Source organism: Dendropsophus ebraccatus, chromosome 2 (assembly GCF_027789765.1).
Source record: "Dendropsophus ebraccatus isolate aDenEbr1 chromosome 2, aDenEbr1.pat, whole genome shotgun sequence".
NCBI lineage: Eukaryota > Metazoa > Chordata > Amphibia > Anura > Hylidae > Dendropsophus > Dendropsophus ebraccatus.
This window is the reverse complement of record NC_091455.1, coordinates 308,667-336,201: the sequence shown is the minus strand read 5'-3', so window position 1 is coordinate 336,201 and position 27,535 is coordinate 308,667. Positions and strand designations below refer to the sequence as shown.

Here is a 27,535-nt window from a genome sequence, read left to right as displayed (position 1 = left end):
CCTACATAGTATCCAATCCCCCTAATATGGTGTTCCACATAGTATTCAATCCCTCTAATATAGTGCCCCACATAGTATCCCATCCCTCTAATATAGTGCCCTATACAGTATCCAATATCCCTAATATAGTGCCCCACATAATATCCAATCCCCCTAATATAGTGCCCACATAGTATCCAATCCCCTAATATAGTGCCCACATAGTATCCAATCCCCCTAATATAGTGCCCACATAGTATCCAATCCCCATAATATAGTGTTCCACATAGTATCCAATCCCCCTAATATAGTGCCCACATAGTATCCAATCCCCTAATATAGTGCCCACATAGTATCCAATCCCCCTAATATAGTGCCCACATAGTATCCAATCCCCCTAATATAGTGCCCACATAGTATCCAATCCCCCTAATATAGTGCTCGCATAGTATCCAATCCCCCTAATGTAGTGCTCACATAGTATCCAATCCCCCTAATATAGTGCCCACATAGTATCCAATCCCCCTAATATAGTGCTCCACATAGTATCCAATCCCCCTAATATAGTGCTCCACATAGTATTCAATCCCCCTAATATAGTATCCAATCCCCCTAATATAGTGCCCACATAGTATCCAATCCCCCTAATATAGTGCCCACATAGTATCCAATCCCCTAATATAGTGCCCCACATAGTATCCAATCCCCCTAATATAGTGCCCACATAGTATCCCATCCCCCTAATATAGTATCCAATCCCCCTAATATAGTGCCTACATAGTATCCAATCCCCCTAATATAGTGCCCACATAGTATCCAATCCCCCTAATATAGTGCTCACATAGTATCCAATCCCCTAATATAGTGCCCCACATAGTATCCAATCCTCCTAATATAGTGCCCCACATAGTATCCAATCCCCCTAATATAGTGCTCGCATAGTATCCAATCCCCCTAATATAGTGTCTACATAGTATCCAATCCCCATAATATAGTGCTCGCATAGTATCCAATCCCCCTAATATAGTGCTCACATAGTATGCAATCCCCCTAATATAGTGCTCACATAGTATCCAATCCCCCTAATATAGTGCTCACATAGTATGCAATCCCCCTAATATAGTGCCCACATAGTATCCAATCCTCCTAATATAGTGCCCCACATAGTATCCAATCCCCCTAATATAGTGCTCACATAGTATCCAATCCCCCTAATATAGTGCCCCACATAGTATCCAATCCCCCTAATATAGTGCCCCACATAGTATCCAATCCCCCTAATATAGTGCTCACATAGTATGCAATCCCCCTAATATAGTGCCCCACATAGTACCCAATCCCCCCACTGACTGGTAATGTTTGCGGCCCAGCGGGCATTTGCCTGATCTGCCAGATTACCAATCCGGGCCTGGTGCCCACATTGTATCCAATCCCCCTAATATAGTTCCCCACATAGTATCCAATCCCCCTAATATAGTGCCCCACATAGTATCCAATCCCCCTAATATAGTGCCCACATAGTATCCAATCCCCCTAATATAGTGCCCCACATAGTATCCAATCCCCCTAATATAGTGCCCACATAGTATCCAATCCCCCTAATATAGTGCTCCACATAGTATCCCATCCCTCTAATATAGTGCCCCACATAGTATCCAATCCCCCTAATATATTGCTCACATAGTATCCAATCCCCCTAATATATTGCTCCACATATACCCTCTATACTCTGCTGCCTGTGCTGGAGGATGATGGGAGTGCGCACTCTGCCGGTGGAGGAGCTGCTGGGATTGGCTGACAGGTGACTGGTTTGTTGATTATCTTTTACCGGGTACTGGGTACCGTTCCGGGAGAGTGGGGCAGCATCCCAAATTCGGGACTGTCCCACGGGATCCGGAACAGTTAGGAGCTCTGGTAGTCCTATAATGTCACAGCTCCTGTAGAAATACCCCCACACACACACACACGCACACACACACACTGCGGTCTGGCAGAGGGCAACAGGTCAGAGGTCATGATGCTTCCCGGCAGCTGACAGGCCAGACAGTAGAGCTGCTTCTAGCTGCTGCAGGAGAAGAAGAGTCTCCCAGTCTGGGCTCGCTGACAGTGACCACTATGGCTGCTATGGCGGTAGTTCTGTGTCCTGGCGGCCATTGTTTATACCATTCACTGTCCCTGCTTTTCCTTCCCGCTGCAGGAGCAATATCCAGACTTTGAGTCTCGTATCCTGGTGGCATTTCTCCAGGCTGATCCACCAGTCTGCACTCAGCTGCTGCACGCTCTGCAAACTCTGCACCAACAAGGGCACCTGAAATACCCCCAGCGCCTTCTCCAGACCCTCAGAGCAGTAATCACTAGGCGAACAGACCTGAGGGTAACCCTATCCCTGACCCCAATCCTCCTACTCACTGTGACCTACCCTGACTGATCTGTGTATGCCCCGCACCCTGACTGATCTGTGTATGCCCCGCACCCTAACATTTCTGCAAACCTGCTCCTCAACCTTTCTCTCTAACCCTGCACTCGTCCATCATGTCCACCCCAACCATCCTATTCACTCTAACTGTTCTATCTGCCTCAACCTGACACCCCAACCCTCCTATGAACCATAACCCTGCACCCCAGCAGTCCTATCTAACCCTGCACCCCAGCAGTCCTATCTATCCCTGCACCCCAGCAGTCCTATCTAACCCTGCACCCCAGCAGTCCTATCTATCCCTGCACCCCAGCAGTCCTATCTAACCCTGCACCCCAGCAGTCCTATCTAACCCTGCACCCCAGCAGTCCTATCTAACCCTGCACCCCAGCAGTCCTATCTATCCCTGCACCCCAGCAGTCCTATCTAACCCCGCACCCCAGCAGTCCTATCTATCCCCGCACCCCAGCAGTCCTATCTAACCCTGCACCCCAGCAGTCCTATCTATCCCTGCACCCCAGCAGTCCTATCTAACCCTGCACCCCAGCAGTCCTATCTATCCCTGCACCCCAGCAGTCCTATCTAACCCTGCACCCCAGCAGTCCTATCTATCCCTGCACCCCAGCAGTCCTATCTATCCCTGCACCCCAGCAGTCCTATCTAACCCTGCACCCCAGCAGTCCTATCTATCCCTGCACCCCAGCAGTCCTATCTATCCCTGCACCCCAGTAGTCCTATCTAACCCTGCACCCCAGCAGTCCTATCTAACCCTGCACCCCAGCAGTCCTATCTAACCCTGCACCCCAGCAGTCCTATCTAACCCTGCACCCCAGCAGTCCTATCTATCCCAATCCTGCACCCCAACTATCCTCTTCTCCCTAACCATCCTATCCATCATACCCCTTGTCCGCAGCCTGTGACCATTACGAGGCTACATGGAGAATGAAGGGCTGACTATCCTCTCTCTCCAGGTTGCTGAGGGGCTGGAGTTTGTCTGCCTCTGTCTGCGCTTCATGAACGTTCTGTCCCAGGAGAGCTTGGAGCCGATTGTGGAGCTGTTGGTGATGTGTGTGCAGCTCCAGGCCCCACACAGGTAGGTGTTCTTCCCATTCCCTCTTATCCCAACGGTCCTTTGTCCCTTTGTAAGTGGAGTGGGGAGGTGGTGGGATTCTGGTGGGTGGGGGGCCTGTGTGTGGGATTCTGGTGGGTGGAGGGGTCTGTGGGCTGTGTGTGGGATTCTGGTGGGTGGAGGGGCCTGTGTGTGGGATTCTGGTGGGTGGAGGGGCCTGTGGGATTCTGGTGGGTGGAGGGGCCTGTGGGCTGTGTGTGGGGAGGTGGTGGGTGGAGGGGTCTGTGGGCTGTGTGTGGGAGGTGGTGGATGGAGGGGTCTGTGGGCTGTGTGTGGGAGGTGGTGGGATTCTGGTGGGTGATGGGGCCTGTGGGCTGTGTGTGGGAGGTGGTGGGATTCTGGTGGGTGGAGGGGCCTGTGGGTTGTGTGTGGGGAGGTGGTGGTACTCTGGTGGGTGGAGGGGTCTGTGGGCTGTGTGTGGGAGGTGGTGGGATTCTGGTGGGTGATGGGGCCTGTGGGCTGTGTGTGGGAGGTGGTGGATGGAGGGGTCTGTGGGCTGTGTGTGGGGAGGTGGTGGGATTCTGGTGGGTGGAGGGGCCTGTGGGTTGTGTGTGGGAGGTGGTGGTACTCTGATGGGTGGAGGGGTCTGTGGGCTGTGTGTGGGGAGGTGGTGGTACTCTGATGGGTGGAGGGGCCTGTGGGCTGTGTGTGGGGAGGTGGTGGTATTCTGATGGGTGGAGGGGCCTGTGGGCTGTGTGTGGGAGGTGGTGGTACTCTGGTGGGTGGAGGGGCCTGTGGGCTGTGTGTGGGGAGGTGGTGGGATTCTGGTGGGTGAAGGGGCCTGTGGGCTGTGTGTGGGGAGGTGGTGGTACTCTGGTGGGTGGAGGGGTCTGTGGGCTGTGTGTGGGAGGTGGTGGGATTCTGGTGGGTGATGGGGCCTGTGGGCTGTGTGTGGGGAGGTGGTGGGATTCTGGTGGGTGGAGGGGCCTGTGGGCTGTGTGTGGGGAGGTGGTGGTACTCTGGTGGGTGGAGGGGCCTGTGGGCTGTGTGTGGGGAGGTGGTGGTACTCTGGTGGGTGGAGGGGCCTGTGGGCTGTGTGTGGGAAGGTGGTGGGATTCTGGTGGGTAGAGGGGCCTGTGGGCTGTGTGTGGGGAGGTGGTGGTACTCTGGTGGGTGGAGGTGGTGGTACTCTGGTGGGTGGAGGGGCCTGTGGGCTGTGTGTGGGGAGGTGGTGGTACTCTGGTGGGTGGAGGCGCCTGTGGGCTGTGTGTGGGGAGGTGGTGGTACTCTGGTGGGTGGAGGGGCCTGTGGGCTGTGTGTGGGGAGGTGGTGGTACTCTGGTGGGTGGAGGGGCCTGTGGGCTGTGTGTGGGGAGGTGGTGGTACTCTGGTGGGTGGAGGGGCCTGTGGGCTGTGTGTGGGGAGGTGGTGGGATTCTGGTGGGTGGAGGGGCCTGTGGGCTGTGTGTGGGGAGGTGGTGGTACTCTGGTGGGTGGAGGTGGTGGTACTCTGGTGGGTGGAGGGGCCTGTGGGCTGTGTGTGGGGAGGTGGTGGTACTCTGGTGGGTGGAGGGGCCTGTGGGCTGTGTGTGGGGAGGTGGTGGTACTCTGATGGGTGGAGGGGCCTGTGGGCTGTGTGTGGGGAGGTGGTGGTACTCTGGTGGGTGGAGGGGCCTGTGGGCTGTGTGTGGGGAGGTGGTGGTACTCTGGTGGGTGGAGGGGCCTGTGGGCTGTGTGTGGGGAGGTGGTGGTACTCTGGTGGGTGGAGGTGGTGGTACTCTGGTGGGTGGAGGGGCCTGTGGGCTGTGTGTGGGGAGGTGGTGGGATTCTGATGGCTGGAGGGGCCTGTGGGCTGTGTGTGGGGAGGTGGTGGTACTCTGGTGGGTGGAGGGGCCCTGTGGGCGATGTGTGGGGAGGTGGTGGTACTCTGATGGGTGGAGGGGCCTGTGGGCTGTGTGTGGGGAGGTGGTGGTACACTGATTGGTGGAGGGGCCTGTGGGCTGTGTGTGGGGAGGTGGTGGGATTCTGATGGGTGGAAGGGCCTGTGGGCTGTGTGTGGGGAGGTGGTGGTACTCTGGTGGGTGGAGGGGCCTGTGGGCTGTGTGTGGGGAGGTGGTGGTACTCTGATGGGTGGAGGGGCCTGTGGGCTGTGTGTGGGGAGGTGGTGGTACTCTGATTGGTGGAGGGGCCTGTGGGCTGTGTGTAAGGAGGTGGTGGTACTCTGATTGGTGGAGGGGCCTGTGGGTTGTGTGTGGGGAGGTGGTGGTACTCTGATTGGTGGAGAGGCCTGTGGGTTGTGTGTGGGGAGGTGGTGGTACTCTGATTGGTGGAGGGGCCTGTGGGCTGTGTGTGGGGAGGTGGTGGTACTCTGATTGGTGGAGGGGCCTGTGGGCTGTGTGTGGGGAGGTGGTGGTACTCTGGTGGGTGGAGGGGCCTGTGGGCTGTGTGTGGGGAGGTGGTGGTACTCTGATGGGTGGAGGGGCCTGTGGGCTGTGTGTGGGAGGTGTCAGAATCCACAGCTGTATGCTGTATCACAGTGCTTCTCTGTCCTTTTCTAGAGTTCTGGACCATTTTAGTCCTCTATAGAGTCTCTGCTCCGTTCTTGTGTTATAAATATTAAGCTACATGTTTCATCTTGGTCCGACAGGGAAAAAGTCATCAGTCTCCTTCATGAATTTGGGGTTCATGACCCCCAGGGATTTATAGCCCAGAAGTGCAGTTCCTGGGACAGCTGGGAAGAGGTAGATAGAATAGAAACTCTGAGGACTATCTGCAAGGACTGGCTGCATCTATGGACTGACCGCTTGGTGGTAAGCCGTGTCCCTAAGACTAGGTTCACACTGCGTTTTTGCAATTAGTTTTTTTCATCCGTTTTTTTATCACTATTACATGTACCCATGTGTCACTATTACACGTAGTATCACTATTACACGTAGCCATGTATCACTATTACACGTAGCCATGTATCACTATTACACGTAGTATCACTATTACACGTAGCCATGTATCACTATTACACGTAGCCATGTATCACTATTACACGTAGCCATGTATCACTATTACACGTAGCCATATGTCACTATTACACGTAGTATCACTATTACACGTAGCCATGTATTACTATTACACGTAGCCATGTATCACTATTACACGTAGCCATGTGTCACTATTACACGTAGCCATGTATCACTATTACACGTAGCCATGTATCACTATTACACGTAGCCATGTGTCACTATTACACGTAGCCATGTATCACTATTACACGTAGCCATGTGTCACTATTACACGTAGCCATGTATCACTATTACACGTAGCCATGTATCACTATTACACGGAGCCATGTATCACTATTACACGTAGCCATGTGTCACTATTACACAGAGCCATGTGTCACTATTACACAGAGCCATGTGTCACTATTACACGTAGCCATGTGTCACTATTACACAGAGCCATGTGTCACTATTACACATAGTATCACTATTACACGTAGCCATATATCACTATTACACGTAGCCATGTGTCACTATAACACGTAGCCATGTATCACTATTACACGTAGCCATGTATCACTATTACACGTAGCCATGTATCACTATTACACGTAGCCATGTGTCACTATAACACGTAGCCATGTGTCACTATAACACGTAGCCATGTGTCACTATAACACGTAGCCATGTGTCACTATTACACGTAGCCATGTGTCACTATTACACGTAGTATCACTATTACACGTAGCCATGTGTCACTATTACACGTAGTATCACTATTACACGTAGTATCACTATTACACGTAGCCATGTGTCACTATTACACGTAGTATCACTATTACACGTAGCCATGTGTCACTATTACACGTAGTATCACTATTACACGTAGCCATGTGTCACTATTACACGGAGTATCACTATTACACGTAGCCATGTGTCACTATTACACGTAGCCATGTGTCACTATTACACGTAGGCATGTATCACTATTACACGTAGTATCACTATTACACGTAGCCATGTGTCACTATTACACGTAGCCATGTGTCACTATTACACGTAGCCATGTGTCACTATTACACGTAGCCATGTGTCACTATTACACGTAGCCATGTATCACTATTACATGTAGCCATGTGTCACTATTACACGTAGCCATGTGTCACTATTACACGTAGCCATGTGTCACTATTACACGTAGCCATGTATCACTATTACACATAGCCATGTGTAACTATTACACGTAGTATCACTATTACACGTAGCCATGTATCACTATTACACATAGCCAGGTATCACTATTACACATAGCCAGGTATCACTATTACACGTAGCCAGGTATCACTATTACACGTAGCCATGTATCACTATTACACGTAGCCATGTGTCACTATTACACGTAGCCATGTGTCACTATTACACGTAGCCATGTGTCACTATTACACGTAGCCATGTGTCACTATTACACGTAGTATCACTATTACACGTAGTATCACTATTACACGTAGCCATGTGTCACTATTACACATAGTATCACTATTACATGTAGCCATGTGTCACTATTACACGTAGCCATGTGTCACTATTACACGTAGCCATGAATCACTATTACACGTAGCTATGTATCACTATTACACGTAGCCATGTATCACTATTACACGTAGCCATGTATCACTATTACACGTAGCCATGAATCACTATTACACGTAGCCATGTATCACTATTACACGTAGCCATGTATCACTATTACACGTAGCCATGTATCACTATTACACGTAGCCATGTGTCACTATTACACGTAGTATCACTATTACACGTAGTATCACTATTACACGTAGCCATGTATCACTATTACACGTAGCCATGTATCACTATTACACGTAGCCATGTGTCACTATTACACGTAGCCATGAATCACTATTACACGTAGCTATGTATCACTATTACACGTAGCCATGTATCACTATTACACGTAGCCATGTATCACTATTACACGTAGCCATGTATCACTATTACACGTAGTATCACTATTACACGTAGCCATGTATCACTATTACACGTAGCCATGTATCACTATTAAACGTAGTCATGTGTCACTATTACACGGAGCCATGTATCACTATTACACGTAGTATCACTATTACACGTAGCCATGTATCACTATTACACGTAGCCATGTATCGCTATTACCCGTAGCCATGTGTCACTATTACACGTAGCCATGTGTCACTATTACACGTAGCCATGTGTCACTATTACACGTAGTATCACTATTACACGTAGCCATGTGTCACTATTACACGTATCCATGTGTCACTATTACACGTAGTATCACTATTACACGTAGTATCACTATTACACCTAGCCATGTATCACTATTACACAGAGCCATGTATCACTATTACACGTAGTATCACTATTACACGCAGCCATGTATCACTATTACACGTAGCCATGTGTCACTATTACACGTAGCCATGTGTCACTATTACACGTAGCCATGTGTCACTATTACACGTAGCCATGTGTCACTATTACACGTAGCCATGTGTCACTATTACACGTAGCCATGTATCACTATTACACGTAGCCATGTATCACTATTACACGTAGCCATGTATCACTATTACACGTAGCCATGTATCACTATTACACGTAGCCATGTATCACTATTACACGTAGCCATGTGTCACTATTACATGTAGCCATGTGTCACTATTACACGTAGCCATGTGTCACTATACACGTAGTATCACTATTACACGTAGCCATGTGTCACTATTACATGTACCCATGTGTCACTATTACACGTAGCCATGTATCACTATTACACGTAGCCATGTGTCACTATTACTCGTAGCCATGTATCACTATTACACGTAGTATCACTATTACACGTAGCCATGTGTCACTATTACATGTACCCATGTGTCACTATTACACGTAGCCATGTATCACTATTACACGTAGCCATGTGTCACTATTACTCGTAGCCATGTATCACTATTACACAGAGCCATGTATCACTATTACACGTAGTATCACTATTACACGTAGCCATGTGTCACTATTACACGTAGCCATGTGTCACTATTACACGTAGCCATGTGTCACTATTACACGTAGCCATGTATCACTATTACACTATGTATCACTATTACACGTAGCCATGTGTCACTATTACACGTAGCCATGTATCACTATTACACTATGTATCACTATTACACGTAGCCATGTGTCACTATTACACGTAGCCATGTATCACTATTACACGTAGCCATGTATCACTATTACACTATGTATCACTATTACACGTAGCCATGTGTCACTATTACACGTAGCCATGTATCACTATTACACGTAGCCATGTGTCACTATTACACGTAGCCATGTATCACTATTACACGTAGCCATGTATCACTATTACACGTAGCCATGTATCACTATTACACTATGTATCACTATTACACGTAGCCATGTATCGCTATTACACGTAGCCATGTATCACTATTACACGTAGCCATGTATCACTATTACACGTAGCCATGTATCACTATTACACGTAGCCATGTATCACTATTACACGTAGCCATGTATCACTATTACACGTAGCCATGTATCACTATTACACGTAGCCATGTGTCACTATTACATGTAGCCATGTGTCACTATTACACGTAGCCATGTGTCACTATTACACGTAGTATCACTATTACACGTAGCCATGTGTCACTATTACATGTACCCATGTGTCACTATTACACGTAGCCATGTATCACTATTACACGTAGCCATGTGTCACTATTACTCGTAGCCATGTATCACTATTACACGTAGCCATGTGTCACTATTACATGTAGCCATGTATCACTATTACACGTAGCCATGTATCACTATTACACGTAGTCATGTGTCACTATTACACGGAGCCATGTATCACTATTACACGTAGTATCACTATTACACGTAGCCATGTATCACTATTACACGTAGTATCACTATTACACGTAGCCATGTATCACTATTACCCGTAGCCATGTGTCACTATTACACGTAGCCATGTGTCACTATTACACGTAGCCATGTGTCACTATTACACGTAGTATCACTATTACACGTAGCCATGTGTCACTATTACACGTATCCATGTGTCACTATTACACGTAGTATCACTATTACACGTAGTATCACTATTACACCTAGCCATGTATCACTATTACACAGAGCCATGTATCACTATTACACGTAGTATCACTATTACTCGCAGCCATGTATCACTATTACACGTAGCCATGTGTCACTATTACACGTAGCCATGTATCACTATTACACGTAGCCATGTATCACTATTACACGTAGCCATGTATCACTATTACACGTAGCCATGTGTCACTATTACATGTAGCCATGTGTCACTATTACACGTAGCCATGTGTCACTATTACACGTAGTATCACTATTACACGTAGCCATGTGTCACTATTACATGTACCCATGTGTCACTATTACACGTAGCCATGTATCACTATTACACGTAGCCATGTGTCACTATTACTCGTAGCCATGTATCACTATTACACGTAGTATCACTATTACACATAGCCATGTATCACTATTACACGTAGCCATGTATCACTATTACACGTAGTCATGTGTCACTATTACACGGAGCCATGTATCACTATTACACGTAGTATCACTATTACACGTAGTATCACTATTACACGTAGCCATGTATCACTATTACACGTAGTATCACTATTACACGTAGCCATGTATCACTATTACCCGTAGCCATGTGTCACTATTACACGTAGTATCACTATTACACGTAGCCATGTATCACTATTACACGTAGCCATGTGTCACTATTACACGTAGCCATGTGTCACTATTACACGTAGTATCACTATTACACGTAGCCATGTGTCACTATTACACGTATCCATGTGTCACTATTACACGTAGTATCACTATTACACGTAGCCATGTATCAGTATTACACAGAGCCATGTATCACTATTACACGTAGTATCACTATTACACGCAGCCATGTATCACTATTACACGTAGCCATGTGTCACTATTACACGTAGCCATGTATCACTATTACACGTAGCCATGTATCACTATTACACGTAGCCATGTATCACTATTACACGTAGCCATGTATCACTATTACACGTAGCCATGTATCACTATTACACGTAGCCATGTATCACTATTACACGTAGCCATGTATCACTATTACACGTAGCCATGTGTCACTATTACATGTAGCCATGTGTCACTATTACACGTAGCCATGTGTCACTATTACACGTAGTATCACTATTACACGTAGCCATGTGTCACTATTACATGTACCCATGTGTCACTATTACACGTAGCCATGTATCACTATTACACGTAGCCATGTGTCACTATTACTCGTAGCCATGTGTCACTATTACACGTAGCCATGTGTCACTATTACACGTAGCCATGTATCACTATTACACGTAGCCATGTATCACTATTACACGTAGCCATGTATCACTATTACACGCAGCCATGTATCACTATTACAAGTAGCCATGTATCACTATTACACGGAGCCATGTGTCACTATTACACGTAGCCATGTATCACTATTACACGTAGCCATGTATCACTATTACACGTAGCCATGAATCACTATTACACGTAGCCATGTGTCACTATTACACGTAGTATCACTATTACACGTAGCCATGTATCACTATTACACGTAGTATCACTATTACACGTACTGATGTATCACTATTACACGTAGCCATGTATCACTATTACACGTAGCCATGTATCACTATTACACGTAGCCATGTATCACTATTACACGTAGCCATGTGTCACTATTACAGCTAGCCATGTATCACTATTACACGGAGCCATGTATCACTATTACACGTAGTATCACTATTACACGTAGCCATGTATCACTATTACACGTAGTATCACTATTACACGTAGCCATGTATCACTATTACACGTAGCCATGTATCACTATTACACGTAGCCATGTATCACTATTACACGTAGCCATGTATCACTATTACACATAGCCATGTATCACTATTACACGTAGCCATGTATCACTATTACACGTAGTCATGTGTCACTATTACACGGAGCCATGTATCACTATTACACGTAGTATCACTATTACACGTAGTATCACTATTACACGTAGCCATGTATCACTATTACACGTAGTATCACTATTACACGTAGCCATGTGTCACTATTACACGTAGCCATGTATCACTATTACACCTAGCCATGTATCACTATTACACCTAGCCATGTGTCACTATTACACGTAGCCATGTATCACTATTACACGTAGCCATGTATCACTATTACACGTAGCCATGTGTCACTATTACACATAGCCATGTGTCACTATTACACGTAGCCATGTATCACTATTACACGTAGCCATGTGTCACTATTACACGTAGTGTCACTATTACACGTAGCCATGTGTCACTATTACACAGAGCCATGTATCACTATTACACGTAGCCATGTATCACTATTACACGTAGCCATGTATCACTATAACACGTAGCCATGTGTCACTATTACACGTAGCCATGTGTCACTATAACACGTAGCCATGTATCACTATTACACGTAGCCATGTATCACTATTACACGTAGCCATGTGTCACTATTACACGTAGTATCACTATTACACATAGCCATGTGTCACTATTACACGTAGTATCACTATTACACGTAGCCATGTGTCACTATTACACGTAGTATCACTATTACACGTAGCCATGTGTCACTATTACACGTAGCCATGTGTCACTATTACACGAAGTATCACTATTACACGTAGCCATGTGTCACTATTACACGTAGTATCACTATTACACGTAGCCATGTATCACTACTACACGTAGCCATGTGTCACTATTACACGTAGCCATGTGTCACTATTACACGTAGCCATGTGTCACTATTACACGTAGCCATGTATCACTACTACACGTAGCCATGTGTCACTATTACACGTAGCCATGTGTCACTATTACACAGAGCCATGTGTCACTATTACACGTAGCCATGTGTCACTATTACACGTAGCCATGTGTCACTATTACACGTAGCCATATATCACTATTACACGTAGCCATGTATCACTATTACACGTAGCCATGTGTCACTATTACACGTAGCCATGTGTCACTATTACACAGAGCCATGTATCACTATTACACGTAGCCATGTATCATTATTACACGTAGCCATGTATTACTATTACACGTAGCCATGTGTCACTATTACACGTAGCCATGTGTCACTATAACACGTAGCCATGTGTCACTATTACACGTAGTATCACTATTACACGTAGCCATGTATCACTATTACACGTAGCCATGTGTCACTATTACACGTAGCCATGTATCACTATTACACATAGTATCACTATTACTCGTAGCCATGTATCACTATTACACGTAGCCATGTATCACTATTACACGTAGCCATGTATCACTATTACACGTAGCCATGTGTCACCATTACACGTAGCCATGTATCACTATTACATGTAGCCATGTATCACTATTACACGTAGCCATGTGTCACTATTACACGTAGTATCACTATTACACGTAGCCATGTGTCACTATTACACGTAGCCATGTGTCACTATTACACGAAGTATCACTATTACACGTAGCCATGTGTCACTATTACACGTAGTATCACTATTACACGTAGCCATGTATCACTACTACACGTAGCCATGTGTCACTATTACACGTAGCCATGTGTCACTATTACACGTAGTATCACTATTACACGTAGCCATGTATCACTATTACACGTAGCCATGTGTCACTATTACACGTAGCCATGTGTCACTATTACACGTAGCCATGTATCACTATTACAAGTAGCCATGTATCACTATTACACGTAGCCATGTATCACTATTACACGTAGCCATATGTCACTATTACACGTAGCCATGTGTCACTATTACACGTAGCCATGTATCACTATTACACGTAGCCATGTATCACTATTACACGTAGCCATGTATCACTATTACACGTAGCCATGTATCACCATTACACGTAGCCATGTATCACCATTACTCGTAGCCATGTATCACTATTACTCGTAGCCATGTATCACTATTACACGTAGTATCACTATTACACGTAGCCATGTGTCACTATTACACGTAGCCATGTGTCACTATTACACGTAGCCATGTGTCACTATTACACGTAGCCATGTGTCACTATTACACGTAGCCATGTGTCACTATTACACGTAGCCATGTGTCACTATTACACGTAGCCATGTATCACTATTACACGTAGCCATGTGTCACTATTACACGTAGCCATGTATCACTATTACACGTAGCCATGTGTCACTATTACACGTAGCCATGTGTCACTATTACACGTAGCCATGTGTCACTATTACACGTAGCCATGTGTCACTATTACACGTAGCCATGTATCACTATTACACGTAGCCATGTGTCACTATTACACGTAGCCATGTGTCACTATTACACGTAGCCATGTATCACTATTACACGTAGCCATGTATCACTATTACACGTAGTTATGTATCACTATTACACATAGCCATGTATCAGTATTACACGTAGTATCACTATTACACGTAGCCATGTATCACTATTACACGGAGCCATGTATCACTATTACACGTAGCCATGTATCACTATTACACGTAGCCATGTGTCACTATTACACGTAGCCATGTATCACTATTACACGTAGCCATGTATCACTATTACACGTAGCCATGTGTCACTATTACACGTAGCCATGTGTCACTATTACACGGAGCCATGTATCACTATTACACGTAGCCATGTATCACTATTACACATGGCCATGTATCACTATTACACGTAGCCATGTATCACTATTACACGTAGCCATGTATCACTATTACACGTAGCCATGTATCACTATTACACGTAGTATCACTATTACACGTAGCCATGTATCACTATTACACGTAGTATCACTATTACCCGTAGCCGTGTATCACTATTACACGTAGTTATGTATCACTATTACACGTAGCCATGTGTCACTATTACACGGAGCCATGTATCACTATTACACGTAGCCATGTATCACTATTACACGTAGCCATGTATCACTATTACACGTAGCCATGTGTCACTATTACACGTAAATGTCCCTCCTTGTCACCTCTAATTAGATCCCCAAGTCCAGTTTGTTGGTTCCTCTGTATATTCTGTAATTGCATGGAAAGAAAATAAAACGTAAAATCTGGGAGAGAAAAGCCACCATGTCGATCCTGGACCGTAAGATGCTTGTAATTGATCCGGACACGGCCCCTGCCCCAAATCAATCTGTTTAGTTCAGACTGAATTGCTGTAAACCATTTATCCGAGATCCAGACCGGGGTAACTGAGTATGTACAATACCTGCGGCTGTATTATCATACCAATTAATGCCATCCTGTCGGTGTGTGAGAGCGACGATCTCTGCCAAATATCTATCCTTTGTCGGATCTTATTTATAAGAGGTCTAAGATTCAATTCCCCAAACCTGCGTACATCTGCCGCTATATTCACTCCCAGATAAGAAAAACTCTGGTTTTCACCAACCACCTGTAATCCTAATTCCGGGATTTTGGTTCCCTGTCCAAGAGGAATACAAACCGATTTCTGCCAATTGATGCTGAGGTCGGATATATCTCCAAACTCACCAATCCTCCGCATCACTTCGGGGAATGATATACAAAGATAAAGGTTCTATGTATATGGCATATAATAATGGCAACAGCGGAAACCCCTGCCTGGTCCCCCGAGTCAGAGGGAACCAGTCAGTGGCGCCCCCATTTATCGCCAGAATACAACAACCTAATCCGGTCAATCATAGCCGGACCAATCCCAAAAACTGCCAGGGTCTTCCAGAGACATCCCCACTCCACCCTATCAAAAGCCTTATTGGCATCCAATGACAGGATGGAGTGGGGAGACTCCTCAGGCAGCTGTATATTAGCATAGACCCGCTCTATATTACTGAGAGTAGATCTCCCTGGTATAAAACCATTCTGATCCTCACCAATAATCTGCTTAACCCCTTAAGGACAGAGCCTGAAATGGCCTTAAGGACAGAGACAAATGTTATGAATATGACCTGTGTCACTTTAGTCATTAATAACTTCGGGATGCTTTTACCTATCCGGCTGATTCTGAGATTGTTTTCTCGTGACATATTGTACTTTACATTTCTGGTACAATGGAGTCGATACTCATAACGAATCTTTATGAAAAAAACAAAAATAATGTGAAAAATTGTGAAAAAATGCATTATACCACATAAATTATATATTAATAGCATTAGCAACATGTCTACTTTATGTTGGCGGCTTTTATTAAAGGACAACTCCGGCGGGACCCCCCCCCAAAAAAAAACATAGACTCACACAGACACCATACTCACCATCCCTCCGGTGACGATCACCACTCCATTCGCCCGCTGTCCGCCTCACCGTCACCTGCGCCCGCCGTCCAGCGATGTCTCCTTCTTCCGGGTCCATGAGAGAGAAAAGGCTGCCAGTGCGCTTGTGCATCGGCAGCCTTTTCATTGGCTGGAGCGCATCACAAGGCTTCCAGCAAGCTCAGCCAATCAGGGCTGAGCAAGCTGGAAGCCATGTGATGCGCTCCAGCCAATGAAAAGGCTGCTGGTGCGCATGTGCACCAGCAGCCTTTTCTCTCCCATTCACTCTCAATGAAGACGCCGAAGAAGAAGAAGACCCGGACCGCTCCCCAGCTCTGACGTCACCCGTCACCAGATGCCGCCCGGGAGAAGAGGACCGTGACGACCGTAATAGGTAATGTATATATTCTTTAACTTCCGTGGTGGGGGGTCGGGAGTCAGAAAGTGGGGGAAGGGGGCCAGACCGGGTATTTAACCACATTACAAAGTTATATAACTTTGTAATGTGTGTTAAATAAGCCAAAAAAATTTTTCGCCGGAGTTGTCCTTTAAACTATATTTCATTTTTTTAGACAATAGAAAGCGTAAAACATTAGCAGCAATTTTCAGTTAAATTTCAAAATCAGATATTTTTAGGGACCTGTTCAGGTTTATGCTGGGTTCGCACACAGTATATTTCAGTCAGTATTTGGTCAGTATTTTGCAACCTGAACCAGAAGTGGATTGAAAACACAGAAAGGATCTGTTCACACAATGTTGAAATTGAGTGGATGGCTGCCATATAACAGTAAATAACGGCCATTATTTCAATATAACAGCCGTTGTTCTAAAATAACAGCAAATATTTGCCATTAAATGACGGCCATCCACTCAATTTCAACATTATGTGAACAGATCCTTTCTGTGTTTTTAATCCACTCCTGGTTTTAGTTGCACTATGAGGACCACAATACTGACTGAAATATACGTAGTGTGAACCAAGTGTATTTGAGGGGACTGTGTGTTAGAAAGCCCCACAAAGCACCCCATTTCAGAAACTGCACCCCCCAAACTCTGCAAAAGCATATCCAGAAAGTTTTTTAACCCTTTAGGGGAGTCACAGAAATAAAAGCTAAGTGTGTAAGAAATTTGAAAATTTTTATTTTCTGTGCAGAGATTTTATTGTAATCCAATATTTTTCATAATTATAAACCTATTACCAGAGAAATGCACCCCAATATTGATTGCCCCCTTTCTGCAGTTTATAGAAATACCCCATATGTGGCCCTATTGCGCTATTTGACGCAACCACAAGCCTCAGATATAAGGGAGCGCCTAGTGAATTTCAAAGGCTCCATTATATTTGGTCATTTCTGACTGTACCACTTCAGGTTGGCAGAGGCTCTGGGGTGCCAAAGCCTAAAAAACACCCCTAAAGGGACACCATTCAGAAAACTGCACCCCTCAAGGAATGTAACAAGGGGTGCGGTGAGCATCTGGACCCCACAGGTGATTCACAGATTTTCTGAACAATATGGCATGAAAAAGGAAAATTCTATTTTTTACACTAAAATGTTGTTCTAGCCTTCAATTTTTCATTTTTACAAGGGGATAAAAGAAAAAAAAAAACACAAAACATGTAGCGCAGTTTCTCCCGAGTACGGAAATACCCCACATGTGGCGATAAAGTGCCAAGGGGGCGCAGGACGAGCCTCCAAAGGGAAGGAGCGCCAATTGGCTTTTGGAAGCTGGATTTCACTGGAATGGATTTCAAGGGCCACGTCGCATTTACAGAGCCCTCGTGCTGCCAAGACACTGGAAACCCCCCACAAGTGACCCCATTCTGGAAACTGCACCCCTCAAGGAATCTAACAGGGGTGCAGTGAGGATATGGACCCCACTGGTGACGGGCACAAATGTGGAACAATGTGACGTGAAAGGGAAAATTTTCATTTTTTTCACTTTCACGGCACAAATGTGGCCGTCACCAGTGGGGTCCATATCCTCACTGCACCCCTTGTTAGATTCCTTGAGGGGTGTAGTTTCCAGAATGGGGTCACTTGTGGGGGGTTTCCAGTGTTTTGGCAGCACGAGGGCTCTGTAAATGCGACATGGCGTTCATCATCCATTCTAGCCAAATCCAACCTCCAAAATCCAAATGGCGCTCCTTCCCTTCGGAGGCTTGCCCTGCGCCCACACGGCGCTTTATGTCCACATGTGGGGTATTTACGGACTCGGGGGAAATTGCTCTACACATTTTGTGTTTTTTTTTTCTCTTTTAACCCCTTGTGAAAATGAAAAATGTAAGGCTAAACCAACATTACAGTGTAAAAAATGTAATATTTCATTTTCACGCCACATTGTTCCACATTTGTGCCCGTCACCAGTGGGGGTCCATATGCTCACTACACCCCTTGTTACATTCCCTGAGGGGTGCAGTTTCCATAATGGGGTCACTTGTGGGGGGTTCAACTGTCTTGGCAACACAGGGGCCTTTTACATGAAACATGGCCCCTCGAAGTCCATTCCAGCCAAATCCAGCCTCCAAAAGCCAAATGGCGCTCCTTCTCTTTGGAGGCTTACCCTGCACCCGCATGGCGCTTTATGTCCACATGTGGGGTATTTACGGACTCGGGGGAAATTGCTCTACACATTTAGTGTTTTTTTTTTTATCTTTTAACCCCTTGTGAAAATGAAAAAATCAAGACAAGATCAATGATTTAGTGTAAAAATTAAACATTTTTTACACTAAATGTTGGTCTAGCCTTGATTTTTTTTTCCATTTCCACAAGGGGTTAAAAAAGAAAATGAACACAAAACGTGTAGGGAAATTTCCCCTGAGTACGAAAATACCCCATATGTGGATATAATGTGCCATATGGGCACAGGGCAAGCCACCAAAGGGACAGAGCGCCATTTAGAGGCTGGAATGGAGGATGGAGGCCATGTCGCAATTACAAAGCTCCTGTGCTGCCAGGACAGTAGAAACCCCCCACAAGTGACCCCATTCTGGAAACTACACCCCATAAGGAATCCAACAAGGGGTACAGTGAGCATATGGACCCCACTGGTGACGGGCACATATGTAGAACATGTGCCGTGAAAATAAAAATTACAATTTTTTTCATTTTCACGTCCCAAATGTGGCCGTCACCAGGGGGCCATATACCCGCTGCCCCCCCTTTGTTAGATTCCTTATCGGGTGTAGTTTCCAGAATGGGGTCACTTGTGGGGGGTTTCTACTGTCCTGGCCGCACAGAGGCTTTGTAATTGCATCATGGCATCCTCTAATGGGAATGGCGGCCATACCTACTTAGTTGGGGAAAAGGGACAATTCTAATTTATTTGGGGGTATTAGGCCAATTATTAGTTTATAAGGTTGAAAATGACAGGTGTCCATCAAACTCAACCTGTGTTGATCCAGAGGAAGGCAAAAACCCCTCGTGAGGCAGACGACAGTAGCCTCATCACAGGGGAAAAATTCCTTCCTGACTCCATAATGGCGATCAGAATAATCCCTGGATCAACGTGACCCCTGAAATAGGAATAAGGGACAGAATTTAGATAATGTAGAACCCCAGTGACGTGTGGTGCGCCTTGGAGCGATCCAGTATGCAGAGGCCGGGGGGATCAGGACAGGCGTCACACTGGAAAATGGCGTCCTTCCTGATCCCCCTGTTACCCCACACTCTGCACTTCTTCTGGGGTCTCCTGTTCTCCAGTGTGGGGGACGTCACCTGGAAAATGTTGTCCTGGTGGGATACGGGGTCCTTCATATCCAGAAGCGCAAAGTACACTGCGAAACCAGAAAAAAATTCAAAGTGTGGTGAAATTGAAAAAAAAAACGCATTTCTTTTATTTGGGGGAAATGTGTTTTTACGCCATTCGCCCTGGGGTAAAACTGACTTGTTATACATGTTCCTCAAGTCGTTACGATTAAAACGATATATAACATGTATAACTTATATTGTATCTGATGGCCTGTAAAAAATTCAAACCGTTGTTAACCAATATACGTGCCTTAAAATCGCTCCATTCCCGGCTTATAGCGCTTTTATCCTTTGGTCTATGGGGCTGTGCGAGGTGTCATTTTTTGCGCCATGATGTGATCTTTCTATCGGTACCTTGATTGCCCATATACGTCTTTTTGATCGCTTTTTATTACATTTTTTCTGGATTTGATGCGACCAAAAATGCGCAATTTTGCACTTTGGGATTTTTTTGCGCTGACGCCGTTTACCGTACGAGATCAGGAATGTGATTAATTAATAGTTCGGGCGATTACGCACGCGGCGATAGCAAACATGTTTATTTATTTATTTATTTGTTTACTTTTATTTAAAACCTGGGAAAAGGGGGGTGATTCAGACTTTTATTAGGGGAGGGGGCTTTTTACTATTAACAACACTTTATTTTTTTTTTTTTACACATATACTAGAAGCCCCCTGGGGTTAGGGTTATTCCCCCCCTAGGGGTTAGGGTTATTCCCCCCCCTGGGGTTAGGGTTATTCCCCCTGGGGGACTTCTAGTATATACACTGTGATCTCTCATTGAGATCTCTGCAGCATAGATATGCTGCAGAGACCCATGAGATCGGCACTCGTTTGCTTTCGGCTGCTGCAGCCGAAAACGAACAAGTGCCGAGCCGAGGACGGCGCCATCTTGGACGCGTCCCCGGCCGGCATCAGTAACGGAGATCGCTCCTCCGGGACAAGGTAACTTTGACAGCTTTGACTTTGACAGCTGCCTCCGATTAGCTAATTAGCGGGCACGGCGATCAGACCGTGCCCGCTAATAGCAGCGGTCCCGGGCTACTCGCGGCACTTCAAAGCGGGGCCGCCGCGCGGTCCGCTTTGAAGTGCTAGTGCGGACATATGACGTACCGGTACGTCATATGTCCTTAAGAGGTTAAAGGACCCGCGTACCGGTACGTCATGGGTCCTTAAGTGACAGTGATCCATGACGTACCGGTACGACATGGGTCCTTAAAGGGAACCTGTCACCCCCCGTGCCAGGGTGACAGGCTCCCGACCCCCCGTTAGAGCCCCATATACTTACCTAATCCCGCCGGGTCCTGCTTCTGGAGGTGGTCGGGTGACGGAGATCTCAGCCGCTGCAGCCCGGCGCGCACACTGGGAGATGAGTCCAACACCCATAGAGAATGACAGGAGAGTCCAGCGCTCCGTCATTCTCTATGAGCGTTGGACTCATCTCTCAGCGCACGCGCCGGGCTGCAGCGGCTGAGATCTCCGTCACCCGACCACCTCCAGAAGCGGGACCCGGCGGGATTAGGTAAGTATATGGGGCTCTAACGGGGGGTCGGGAGCCTGTCACCCCGGCACAGGGGGTGACAGGTTCCCTTTAAGAGGTTAAGCATGAAATTGGTCCCTTTAAGAGTGAAATGTGTCCCTTTTAAGAACGAAATGTGTCCCTTTTAAGAGCGAAATGTTTCCCTTTTAAGAACGAAATGTGTCCCTTTTAAGAACGAAATGTGTCCCTTTAAGAGCGACCTGGGTCCCTTTAAGAGCGACCTGGGTCCCTAAAGGTCGCTCTTAAAGGGACCCAGGTCGCTCTTAAAGGGACCCAGGTCGCTCTTAAAGGGACCCAGGTCGCTCTTAAAGGGACCCAGGTCGCTCTTAAAGGGACCCAGGTCGCTTTAAAGGGACCAATTTCGCTCTTAGTGGGACCCATTTTGCTCTTAAAGGGACATATTTCACTCTTAAAGGGACCCAGGTTGCTCTTAAAGGGAACCATTTCGCTCTTAATGGGACCCATTTCGCTCTTAAAGGGACCCAGATCGCTCTTAAAGGGACCTAGGTCACTCTTAAAGGGACAAATTTCACTCTTAAAAGGACCCATTTTGCTCCTAAAGGAACAAATTTCGCTCGTAAAGGGACACATTTCGCTCTAAATGCGACCAATTTCACGCCTAAAAGGACCCATTTTTCTCTTAAAGGGTACCAGATCGCTCTTAAAGGGACCCATTTTGCTCTTAAAGGGACCCATTTTGCTCTTAAAGGGACCCAGGTCGCTCTTAAAGGGTCCAATTTCGCTCTTAAAGGGTGCGTGCACACTACGGAATAGCCGCGTATAACCCGCAGCGTATTCAGTCGCTCGTCCCCGCACGCGGCGGCGCGCATATCCGCCCGTGCCATAGACACTATTCTGTGCACGGGCGGATTCCGCGTTCCGTCGAAAGAATTGACATGTCACTTCTTTCGACGGCACGCGGAATCCGCCCGTACATAGGGACCCATTTCGCTTCTAAAGGGACCCAGGTCGCTCTTAAAGGGACCCAGGTCGCTCTTAAAGGGACCCAGGTCGCTCTTAAAGGGACCCAGGTCGCTCTTAAAGGGACCAATTTCGCTCTTAGTGGGACCAATTTCGCTCTTAAAGGGGCATATTTCACTCTTAAAGGGACCCTTCGTTTTCGGCGGGCCTTGGTAATCTCCGACAGCGTCGCTCTACTGCCCCCTAGCGGCTGATCAGTGAATATCATTCACTGATCAGTTGCTTTGGGTTAAAAAGATTATTTTTTTTTTTTCCCCCAATTTTTTTTTTTTTACTTTTTTTGCGCCCTAACGCCGCTGAGTGCTGATCAGCATCGCATGTAAGTGCGCCGCTGATCAGCAACTCCTCCTTTTTGGCGTAGGAGCGTTTTTCCCCCCTATATCCTACCGCCACTGTCTGCTGATAAGTGCCGCACGTGTCATAGACTCCATGTTATGGACGGGCGTATTCCGTCGTCCGTCCAAAGAATGAACACGTTCATTCTTTGGACAGAGGGCGGAATCCGCCTGTGCATAGAATGGAGTCTATGACACGGACGGAGACGTGCGCCTGCATCAGTCCGCCGGTGGGTGCCAACTGCGGAATGCACAAAGGGTTATCCTTCTCCATTCTGCAGTGTGCACGTACCCTTAGAGTGTATGAAGGAAGGGACACCTGAATCCAGCCCCCAGATGCCCACTCCCCCCCCCCATCCTTGGAGTTAGTGGGGACATCGTCCGGGAACTGATCTTCCCACTGCTGGATAAAGGTCACCACCTGTACGGGGATAACTTTTATACCAGCACCCCCTCTTCCGGTCCCTCGCTGCCCGAGTCCGTAAATACCCCACATGTGGACATAAAGCGCCATGTGGGCGCAGGGCAAGCCTCCGAAGGGAAGGAGCGCCATTTGGATTTTGGAGGCTGGATTTGGCCAGAATGGATGATGAACGCCATGTCGCATTTATAGAGCCCTCGTGCTGCCAAAACACTGTAAACCCCCCACAAGTGACCCCATTCTGGAAACGACACCCCTCAAGGAATCTAACAAGGGGGCAGTGAGGATATGGACCCCTTGATGACGGGCACATTTGTGCCGAGAAAGTGAAAAAATGAAAATTTTCCCTTTCACGTCACATTGTTCCACATTTGTGCCCGTCACCAGTGGGGTCCATATCCTCATTGCCCCCCTTGTTAGATTCCTTGAGGGGTGTAGTTTCCAAAATGGGGTCACTTGTGGGGGGTTTCCAGTGTCTTGGCAGCACGAGGGCTCTGTAAATGCGACATGGCCCTTGAAATCCATTCCAGTGAAATCCAGCTTCCAAAAGCCAATTGGCGCTCCTTCCCTTTGGAGGCTCGTCCTGCGCCCCCTTGGCACTTTATGTCCACATGTGGGGTATTTCCGTACTCGGGAGAAACTGCGCTACACATTTGGTGTTTTTTTTTTTTTTTTTTTTTATCCCTTTGTGAAAATGAAAAATGAAGGCTAGAACAACATTTTAGTGTAAAAAATAGAATTTTTCCTTTTTTACACCACATTGTTCTGAAAATCTGTGAATCACCTGTGGGGTCTAGATGCTCACCGCACCCCTTGTTACATTCCTTGAGGGGTGTAGTTTTCTAAATGGTGTCCCTTTAGGGGTGTTTTTAATGTTTTGGCCCCCCCAGAGCCTCTGCCAACCTGAAGTGGTACAGTCAGAAATGACCAAATATAATGGAGGCGTTGAAATTCACTAGGCGCTCCTTTGTATCTGAGGCTTGTGGTTGCGTCAAATAGCGCAATAGGGCCACATATGGGGTATTTCTATAAACTGCAGAAAGGGGGCAATCAATATTGGGGTGCATTTCTCTGGTAATAGGTTTATAATTATGAAAGATATTGGATTACAATAAAATCTCTGCACAGAAAATAAAAATTTTCAAATTTCTTACACACTTCGCTTTTATTTCTGTGACTCCCCTAAAGGGTTAAAACACTTTGTGCTTTTGCAGAGTTTAGGGGGTGCAGTTTCTGAAATGGGGTGCTTCGTGGGGCTTTCTAACATACAGGCCCCTCAAATACACTTTCAACCTGAACAGGTCCCTGAAAATATCTGATTTTGAAATTTTACAGAAAATTTGGAAAATTGCTGCTAATGTTTTACGCTTTCTATTGTCTAAAAAAAATGAAATATAGTTTAATAAATGCGGCCAACATAAAGTAGACATGTTGCTAATGCTATTTAATATATAATTTATGTGGTATAACCACTTTCTGTATAAGCAGGAAGGTTTAAAAGTTGGAAAAATGCATTTTTTCACAATTTTTCACGTTATTTTGGTGTTTTTCATAAAGATTCGTTATGAGTATCGACTCCATTTTACCAGAAATGTGAAGTACAATATGTCACGAGAAAACAGTCTCAGAATCAGACGGATAGGTAAAAGCATCCCGAAGTTACATAGTTACATAGTTACATAGTTAATACGGTTGAAAAAAGACACATGTCCATCAAGTTCAACCAAGGAGGGGATGGATACAGGGAAGGGGGAGGGGTGATATGTTCTATACATATGCATCTATATTATTTTGGTCTAAGAACTTGTCTAGCCCTGTTTTGAAGCCCTCTACTGTTGTTGCTGTGACCAGATCCTGTGGTAGACTGTTCCACAGATTCACAGTTCTCATGGTAAAGAAGGCTTGTCGCCTCCGGAGATTGAACCTTTTTTTCTCCAGGCGGAGGCAGCGCCCCCTTGTCTCTCCGGGCGGAGGCAGCGCCCCCTTGTCTCTCCGGGTGGAGGCAGCGCCCCCTTGTCTCTCCGGGTGGAGGCAGCGCCCCCTTGTCTCTCAGGGTGGAGGCAGCGCCCCCTTGTCTCTCCAGGCGGAGGCAGCGCCCCCTTGTCTCTCCAGGCGGAGGCAGTGCCCCCTTGTCTCTCCGGGCGGAGGCAGCGCCCCCTTGTCTCTCCGGGTGGAGGCAGCGCCCCCTTGTCTCTCCGGGTGGAGGCAGTGCCCTCTTGTCTCTCAGGGTGGAGGCAGCGCCCCCTTGTCTCTCCAGGCGGAGGCAGCGCCCCCTTGTCTCTCCGGGTGGAGGCAGCGCCCCCTTGTCTCTCCGGGTGGAGGCAGCGCCCCCTTGTCTCTCAGGGTGGAGGCAGAGCCCCCTTGTCTCGCCAGGTGGAGGCAGCGCCCCCTTGTCTCTCCAGGCGGAGGCAGCGCCCCCTTGTCTCTCCAGGCGGAGGCAGTGCCCTCTTGTCCTTTGAGGGGGTTTTACCTGGAACATCTTTTCCCCATATCTCTTGTAGGGGCCATTTATATATTTAAATAAGTTAATCATATCTCCCCTTAAACGTCTCTTCTCCAGACTAAACAAATGTAATTCTCTTATCTCTCCTCATAACTAAGATGCTCCATTCCCCTTATTAGTTTAGTGGACGTCTTTGTACCCTCTCCAGCTCTAGAACGTCCTTTTTATGAATCGGGTTCCAAAACTGGACGGCGACTCCAGATGAGGCCGCACCAAAGCTTTATAGGGGGGTAATATTATATCCCTGTCCCGTGAGTCCATGCCTGTTTTAATGCATGACAATATCCTACTGGCCTTAGAAGCAGCTGACTGACATTGTGTACTGTTCTGTAGTCTATTATCTACAAGTACACCCAGATCCTTCTCTATCAGTGACTCTCCCAGAGTAACTTCCCCCAGGACATATGATGCATGCGGGTTATTAGTACCCAGGTGCATAACTTTACATTTATCCACATTGAACCTCATTTGCCAAGTGGACGCCCAAACACTCAGTGTGTCTAAGTCATCCTGTAACATCTGCACATCCTCCATAGACTGTACTGTACTACAAAGCCTGTAACATCTGCACATCCTCCATAGACTGTACTGTACTACAAAGCCTGTAACATCTGCACATCCTCCATAGACTGTACTGTACTACACATCCTGTAACATCTGCACATCCTCCATAGACTGTACTGTACTACAAAGCTTGGTGTCATCTGCAAAGATAGAAACATTGCTGTTAATTCCATTCTCAATATCATTAATAAACAAGTTAAACAGAAGAGGGCCGAGTACTAACCCTTGGGGTACACCACTTATTACCGGGGACCATTCGGAGTAGGAATCATTGACCACCACTCTCTGGGTACGATTATTAAGCCAGTTTTCAATCCAGTTACACATTAAATTTTCCAAACCGATAGACTTTAACTTACCCATCAGACGTCCATGAGGAACTGTGTCAAACGCTTTTGCAAAATCCAGGTACACGATATCCACAGCCGCGCCGCCATCCAGGCTTCTACTTACCTCTTCATAGAAACATATCAGGT

The 27,535-nt window shown here is 46.5% G+C and overlaps 1 protein-coding gene across 8 annotated transcripts in view; it reads left to right on the top strand.

Annotated features, from left to right (window-relative positions):
* Nucleotides 1–27,535, top strand: part of WDR97 (WD repeat domain 97) — a 194,459-nt gene that overhangs the window by 63,292 nt on the left and 103,632 nt on the right. For 7 of the 8 annotated variants that reach the window (XM_069959750.1, XM_069959753.1, XM_069959752.1 and 4 more), the window contains 3 exons: nt 2,177–2,353; nt 3,367–3,488; nt 6,110–6,272. In XM_069959750.1, coding sequence (XP_069815851.1) covers nt 2,177–2,353; nt 3,367–3,488; nt 6,110–6,272 — 462 coding nt within the window. Of the gene's footprint in view, nt 1–2,176; nt 2,354–3,366; nt 3,489–6,109; nt 6,273–15,716; nt 15,792–27,535 lie in introns of those variants that run through there. The other variant, XM_069959757.1, reaches the window with a different exon arrangement.